Source organism: Vidua chalybeata, chromosome 22 (assembly GCF_026979565.1).
Source record: "Vidua chalybeata isolate OUT-0048 chromosome 22, bVidCha1 merged haplotype, whole genome shotgun sequence".
Lineage (NCBI taxonomy): Eukaryota > Metazoa > Chordata > Aves > Passeriformes > Viduidae > Vidua > Vidua chalybeata.
This window is the reverse complement of record NC_071551.1, coordinates 6,698,558-6,706,498: the sequence shown is the minus strand read 5'-3', so window position 1 is coordinate 6,706,498 and position 7,941 is coordinate 6,698,558. Positions and strand designations below refer to the sequence as shown.

At 56.3% G+C, this 7,941-nt stretch overlaps 1 protein-coding gene across 1 annotated transcript; it reads right to left on the bottom strand.

Annotated features, from left to right (window-relative positions):
* On the bottom strand, positions 1-6,101 carry TNFRSF18 (TNF receptor superfamily member 18). Its single transcript, XM_053963200.1, has 6 exons — positions 5,954-6,101; positions 4,199-4,333; positions 3,553-3,640; positions 2,487-2,575; positions 1,392-1,532; positions 1-374 (listed from the first exon to the last, which is right to left on the bottom strand). Exons 1-6 carry the CDS (start codon positions 6,099-6,101, stop codon positions 226-228), a joined length of 750 nt encoding a protein of 249 aa, XP_053819175.1. The 3' UTR covers positions 1-225.
* Positions 6,102-7,941: the final 1,840 nt, after the last annotated feature.

Here is a 7,941-nt window from a genome sequence, read left to right as displayed (position 1 = left end):
TCCTCCTGAACCAACAGCAGCAGGATTTATCCCTGAATTCCAGCTTTTTTTTTTTTTTTTTTTTTTTTCGGGAATACCGATCCAAAGCCGCCCCAAAGCCGCTCCTTCCCCCGCGGAGGAACGCCGCCTCTCCCCGCCCCATTGCTGCTGCTCCGGTTTTTTGGGAATTCCAGCCCCGCCCCCCATTCCCGGCGATCCCGGAGGGGGATCCCGTTCTGGGATCCCTCATCGGAGCTCGCTGTACACTTTCAGGGAGAGGATGGAAAGCTTCTCCTGGGATTTGTCGCCGTGCTCCTCCTCCGGGAATTGGATGCTGTAGGATTCCTCGCCCGGGGGCGGCGGCGGCCGCGGGAAGCTGGGGCCGGGATCGGCGTCTGGGAACGAGGGAAACGCAGGAAAACTCAGCCGGGAATGCCGGGAATTTTATCCCGTCCATTCCCGGAATTCCCAGCCATTCCCGGATTTTCCCCAGGCATTCCCAGCCCGCTGACCCGCGGGCCGCGCTTTCCCGTCCATTCCCAGATTTTATCCCAGCTATTCCCGGATTTTCCCCGGCCATTCCCTCCCGCTGACCCGCGGGCCGCGCTCTCCCGTCCATTCCCGGATTTTATCCCGTCCATTCCCGGATTTTATCCCAGCCATTCCCGGATTTTATCCCGTCCATTCCCGGATTTTATCCCGTCCATTCCCGGATTTTATCCCGGCCATTCCCGGATTTTCCCCGGCCATTCCCTCCCGCTGACCCGCGGGCCGCGCTCTCCCCTCCATTCCCGGATTTTATCCCGTCCATTCCCGGAATCCCCAGCCATTCCCGGATTTTATCCCAGCCATTCCCGGATTTTATCCCGTCCATTCCCGGAATCCCCAGCCATTCCGGGATTTTATCCCAGCCATTCCCGGATTTTCCCCAGCCATTCCCGGAATTCCCAGCCATTCCCTGCCGCTGACCCGCGGGCCGCGCTCTCCCGTCCATTCCCGGATTTTATCCCGTCCATTCCCGGATTTTCTCCCGTCCATTCCCGGATTTTATCCCGTCCATTCCCGGATTTTTTTCCCAGCCATTCCCGGATTTTTTTCCCAGCCATTCCCGGAATTCCCAGCCATTCCCAGCCCGCTGACCCGCGGGCCGCGCTCTCCCGTCCATTCCCGGATTTTATCCCGTCCATTCCCGGATATTATCCCAGCCATTCCCGGATTTTTTTCCCAGCCATTCCCGGATTTTTTTCCCAGCCATTCCCGGAATTCCCAGCCATTCCCTGCCGCTGACCCGCGGGCCGCGCTCTCCCGTCCATTCCCGGATTTTATCCCGTCCATTCCCGGATTTTTTTCCCAGCCATTCCCGGATTTTCCCCAGCCATTCCCGGAATTCCCAGCCATTCCCTGCCGCTGACCCGCGGGCCGCGCTCTCCCGTCCCGCCGCAGGCTCCAGACGCGGAGGTGCAGCAGCAGCGAGAGCAGCACGAGCCCGAACGCGGCCGCGGCCGCCAGCGCGGCCAGCGCGGGGCTGGAGCGGAGCTCCGGCGGCGGCCGCGCTGCAATTAACGAAAGTTAATTAGAAACGCAGGAATGGCGCCGCTGGGAGCTCTCCCAGGGCAGGGAGATCCTCCAGGGCAGTTCAGGGATGGGTTTTTGGGGGGGCTCTGTGGGAAAGAGGGGAGGTGGGAGAGGCTCGGAGGGGAGGGAATTGTGGAGTGGGATGGGAATGGGGGAAAGGGAAAGGGAGAAAGGGAAAAGGGGAAAGGGAGAAGGGGAAAGGGGGAAAGGAGGAGGGAAAAGGGGGCAGGGAAAAGGGGGAAAAGAAAGGGAAAAGGGGAAAGGGAGGAGGGAAAAGGGGGAAAAGAAAGGGAAAAGGGAGCAGGGAAAAGGGAGAAGGGAAAAGGGAGAAGGGGAAAGAGAGGAGGGAAAAGGGAGAAGGGGGAAAGGAGGAGGGAGAAGGGGGAAAGGAGGAGGGAGAAGGGGGAAAATAAAGGGGAAAGGGGAAATGGAGGAGGGAAAAGGGAGAAAAGAAAGGGAAAAGGGAGGAGGGAAAGGGAAAAGGGAGGAGGGAAAAGGGAAAGGGAGAAAAGAAAAGGGAGGAGGGAAAGGAAAAGAAAGGGAGCAGGGAAGGAAGTGAAAAGAGAGGAGGAGGAGGAGGAGAAGGAGGAAAAGGAGGAAAAGAGAGGGAAGTGGAAAAGAAAAGAGGAAATGGGATGAGGACGAGGAAAGGGAAGATGGAAGGGAAAGAGGAAAAGGAAAAAAGAGGGAAAAGAGAGGGAAGAGGAAATGGGAAAGAGGAAATGGGATGAGGAAGAGGAAAGGGAAAAAAGAGGGAAGAGGAAGAGGGAAGGGAAGAGGAAGAGGGAAGGGAAGAGGAAATGGGAAAGGGAAGAGGAAAAGGAAGAGCCAACAGGAGAAGGAGACAGGAGCGATGTTCCAGGGAGCAGCAGCAGCTTCCCACGAGCATTCCCACGAAGCGGGAGAAGGGGCTTTGGCCCGGCCGGGGGTACCTGGCTGCGGGCCCGCGCCGGGCAGGCCGCACACGGCGTTGTGGGTGCTGCTCCCCTCCCGCAGCGTGACGAAACCGCTGCTCTCGCAGCTGCAGAGGACGGGATTCGGCATCGCCGCAATTCCCAGCCCGCCCTCCTCCCTCTCCCCCTCCTCCCTCTCCTCCTCCTCCCTCTCCCCCCTCTTCCCTCTCCCCTTCCTCCCTCTCCCCCTCCTCCCTCTCCCCTTCCTCCCTCTCCCCTTCCTCCCTCTCCCCTTCCTCCCTCTCCCCCTCCTCCCTCTCCCCCTCCTCCCTCTCCTCCTCCTCCCTCTCCCCCTCCTCCCTCTCCCCTTCCTCCCTCTCCCCCTCCTCCCTCTCCCCCTCCCCTCCGCTCCTCCCGAGCCTTTGCCCCTCCTGGGCCGGGGCAGGGGAGCTTTGGGCTCTTCCCCGCGCTTTTCCATGGATTTCCCTGTTTGGAATCATTTTTCCAGCAATCTTAACTTTGATTTTAGGCGGGTTTAAGCTGGGAGTTCGGCTTAAACTCTGCCTCGAGACTAAACGAAATGCCAGGTGTTGCTTAATTCAAAAAATCATCAGTTAATCTCATGATGATCCTTTTGGATTTCATTTGATTTCTTAATGGTAGTATTGAATATCTTCACTGATATTTCAATATTAATTGATATTATATTATTATTACTATTATTATTATTATTATTATTATTATTATTATTATTATTATTATTATTATATGCTTCTTAATTTTATTCCTTAATTTTATTCCTAATTTCAATGCGGGGGGGGAAACACCAATTTTGGTATTATTATATTATTATTATTATTATTATTATTATTATTATTATTATTATTATTATTATTATTATTATTATTATTATTACTATTATTTTCAAATAAGGGGACTATCAATAAACCCATACTCAGGCCATTCTTATCCTTATTATTATTATTATTATTATTATTATTATTATTATTATTATTATTATTATTTCTGTTTTCGAAGAAGGAAAGCAATAATTCTCAATTCTTGATTATTGATTACTGATCATTGATTATTGGCTGCCCCGTACTCGGTCCAGTTGCGGCACCAGCTCCTCCTGCTGCTGGAGTAGGTGCCGTTCTCGCAGGGTTTGCACTCAAACTGGAAATTCACTCTTCCTGCCGGGAAAAAGGGTGGGAATGGCTGAGATCCCAAATTCCGGGACAGCTGCTGGCAGCACAGCCAGGGCCGGCCCCGTTCCCTGTCCCGTTCCCTGACCCATCCCTGTCCTGTTCCCATCCCTATTCCCATTCCCTGTCCCGTTCCCTGTCCTGTTCCCATCCCTATTCCCATTCCCTGTCCCGTTCCCTGTCCTGTTCCCATCCCTATTCCCATTCCCTGTCCCGTTCCCTGTCCTGTTCCCATCCCTATTCCCATTCCCTGTCCCAGCCGGGCGGGCAGCGGGGCAGGGCCCTGCAGAACTGGCAGTGCCTGCCCCATTCCCTGCCCCATTCCCTGCCCCATTCCCGATCCCAGATCCCATTCCCGATCCCGATCCCATTCCCGATCCGGTTACCGATCCTGCTGGGCTCCCAGCCGGGCGGGCAGCGGGGCAGGGCCCTGCAGAACTGGCAGTGCCTGCCCCATTCCCTGCCCCATTCCCTGCCCCATTCCCGATCCCAAATCCCATTCCCGATCCCGATCCCATTCCCGATCCCAAATCCCGATCCCGTTACCGATCCTGCTGGGCTCCCAGCCGGGCGGGCAGCGGGGCAGGGCCCTGCAGAACTGGCAGGGCTCGTCGGCGCAGCCGTGCCCCGGGGGACATTTGCAGTCGTGGTCCTGCGCCGCCTCGCAGGGCGCCGGCGTTCCTGCGGCGGGGAAGGGGTTAACGCCGCTGGGCCCACAGGCCGGGATTCCCATTCCAAAGGGATTCCCCTTCCAGAGGGATTCCCCTTCCAAAGGAATTCCCGTTCCCATTCCAAAGGAATTCCCATTCCAAAGGGATTCTCATTCCCGTTCCAAAGGAATTCCCGTTCCAAAGGGATTCCCCTTCCAAAGGGATTCCCATTCCAAAGGGATTCTCGTTCCCCTTCCAAAGGAATTCCCATTCCCGTTCCAAAGGGATTCCCCTTCCAAAGGAATTCCCGTTCCCAGGGAAAAGGCCCCATTTACACACAGGTTACACACAGGTTACACACATCACATACAATTACACACAATTTACACACAATTTACACACAATTTACACACATCACATACAATTACACACAGTTTACCCCCATTTACACACAATTACACACAATTCTCCCCATTCACCCCCATTTACACACAAGTTACACAGAATTACCCACATTTACACACAAGTTACACATAATTCCCCCCATTTACCCACAATTTACCCACAATTTACACACGTCTCATACAATTACCCACAATTTACCCACAATTTACACACCTCACACAATTACACACAATTTACCCACAATTTACACACGTCTCATACAATTACCCACAATTTACCCACAATTTACACACCTCACACAATTACACACAATTTACCCACAATTTACACACGTCTCATACAATTACACACACTTTACCCCCATTTGCCTCCATTTACACACAATTTACACAATTCACCTGCATTTACACACAATTTACCACATCACACATAATTACCCCCATTTACTCACAGTTTACACACTATTCCCTTCATTTACCCCATTTACACACAGGTTACACAGAATTACCCCCATTTACACACAATTTACACACAATTCCCCCATTTATCCACAATTCACCCCCATTTACACACAGGTTACACAGAATTACCCCCATTTACCCCCAATTTACACACCTTACACAATTACACACGATTTACACACAATTTACACACATCACATAAAGTTACACACAATTTACACACATCACATACAGTTACACACAATTTACACACAGTTTACACGCAATTTCTGCACAGCACACCCAATTGCGCACAATTTACACACACCACACACAATTACCCACAGTTTACACCCAATTTACACACAGGACGCACAATTACCCACAATTTACACCCAAGTTACACACAGCACACCCAATTTACACCCCGTTTACACCCAAGTTACACCCAGCACACCCAATTTACACCCAGCACACCCCATTTACACCCCGTTTACACCCAAGTTACACCCAGCACACCCCATTTACACCCAGTTTACACCCAAGTTACGCCCAGCACACCCCATTTACACCCCGTTTACACCCAAGTTACGCCCAGCACACCCCATTTACACCCCGTTTACACCCAAGTTACACCCAGCACACCCCGTTTACACCCAGTTTACACCCAAGGTACACCCAGCACACCTCATTTACACCCAGTTTACACCCAAGGTACACCCAGCACACCCCATTTACACCCCGTTTACACCCCGTTTACACCCTGTTTACACCCCGTTTACACGCCCTTTCCGCACAGCACTCACGTCCCCTCCAGGTGCACCTGGGGCAGCACTTGGTGCCATCTCCCCACACGGGCCGGAGCTCCCCGGCCTGGCAGTGCCCGGCCCGGCCCGGCCGCGCCCAGCGCCCGGCCAGCAGCGCCAGCAGCAGCCACAGGCGGCACCCGGCCATGTCCCGGCAGTGCCACCGCAGCTGGCAGTGTCCCCTGTCCCCTCAGTGCCACCGCAGCTGGCAGTGTCCCCTGTCCCCTCAGTGCCACCGCAGCTGGCAGTGTCCCCTGTCCCCTCAGTGCCACCGCAGCTGGCAGTGTCACCTGTCCCGGCAGTGCCACCGCAGCTGGCAGTGTCACCTGTCCCGGCAGTGCCACCGCAGCTGGCAGTGTCACCCTGTCCTGGCAGTGTCACCTCAGCTGGCAGTGTCACCTCAGCTGGCAGTGTCACCCTGTCCCAGCAGTGCCACCGCAGCTGGCAGTGTCACCCTGTCCTGGCAGTGCCACCCCTGTCCTGGCAGTGCCCCCCTGTCCTGACAGTGCCACCCCAACCTGGCAGTGTCACCCCAACCTGGCAGTGCCCCCCTGTCCCGGCAGTGCCACCGCAGCTGGCAGTGTCCCCTCAGCTGGCAGTGTCCCCTCAGCTGGCAGTGTCCCCTGTCCCCTCAGTGTCACCTGTCCTGGCAGTGTCACCCTGTCCTGGCAGTGCCACAGCAGCTGGCAGTGTCACCTCAATCTGGCAGTGTCCCCTGTCCTGGCAGTGCCACCCTGTCCTGGCAGTGCCACCCCAACCTGGCAGTGCCCCCCTGTCCCGGCAGTGTCACCGCAGCTGGCAGAGTCACCCTGTCCTGGCAGTGTCACCTGTCCCCTCAGTGTCACCTGTCCTGGCAGTGTCACCCTGTCCTGGCAGTGTCACCCCAACCTGGCAGTGCCCCCCTGTCCCGGCAGTGCCACTGCAGCTGGCAGTGCCACTTCAGCTAGCAGTGTCACCTGTCCCGGCAGTGCCCCCTTGTCCTGGCAGTGCCACCTCAGCTGGCAGCGTCACCTGTCCTGGCAGTGCCACCCCTATTCTGGCTTTGCCCCCTGTCCTGGCAGTGCCACCCCAAACCTGTCAGTGTCACTGCAGCTGGCAGTGCCACCTCTGTTCTGGCTTTGCCACCTGTCCTGGCTGTGCCCCCCTGTCCTGGCAGTGCCACCCCAAACCTGTCAGTGTCACCGCAGCTGGCAGTGCCCCCCTGTCCTGGCTGTGCCACCCCTGTCCTGGCAGTGCCACCCCTGTCCTGGCAGTGCCCCCCTGTCCTGGCAGTGCCACCCCTGTCCTGGCAGTGCCACCCCTGTCCTGGCAGTGCCCCCTGTCCTGGCAGTGCCACCCCTGTCCTGGCAGTGCCCCCCTGTCCTGGCAGTGCCCCCCTGTCCTGGCAGTGCCACCCCTGTCCTGGCAGTGCCACCCCTGTCCTGGCAGTGCCCCCTGTCCTGGCAGTGCCACCCCTGTCCTGGCAGTGCCCCCTGTCCTGGCAGTGCCACCCCTGTCACCGCTCTGGCCCCGCTGCAGAGGAGGCGCCGGGGTTTTTGTGGCCGAGCTCTTCCTGTTGTTTTTTGGGGGGCGGGGAGAAGGTTGGGGCTCAAATGGCAGAGGTGGGGGCAGGGAAAGGGGCGGCCCCAAAAAATGGGGATTGGGGCAGCCCCAAAAAATGGGGATTGGGGTGGCCGAGGGTTAAAGGGGGCGACATTCGGGGTGTGGGGCTGGGAACGGGTGGGGAGGGAGGGAGCTGAAAAATCGGCGGCTGCAGAGAGCTCGGGCTGGCCCGGGGGCACCGCAGGGGTGGGGCGGCCAGGAATTCCCTGGGAATTCCATCTTGGCCAGGAATTCCCTGGGAATCCCATCCCAGCCCCTTCCCAGCCTGAAATTCCCTGGGAATTCCATCCATGGATCCATCCCTCCCTCCCTAAAATCCATCCCAACTTCCCCCTGAGAAGAACCGTTCCCTAAAACCCCTCCCAACTTTTCCCTAAAACCCCTCC

Bases quoted from the DNA above. Each gene is read 5' to 3' on its own strand.
- TNFRSF18 (XM_053963200.1), bottom strand. From the start codon at position 6,101: ATGGCCGGGTGCCGCCTGTGGCTGCTGCTGGCGCTGCTGGCCGGGCGC. The intron at 4,334-5,953 runs GTGAGTGCTGTG...TCCCCGCCGCAG, and splicing joins CAGGTGCACCTGGAGGGGAC to GAACGCCGGCGCCCTGCGAG. The intron at 3,641-4,198 runs GTAACGGGATCG...TTTTCCCGGCAG, and splicing joins CTGGGAGCCCAGCAGGATCG to GAAGAGTGAATTTCCAGTTT.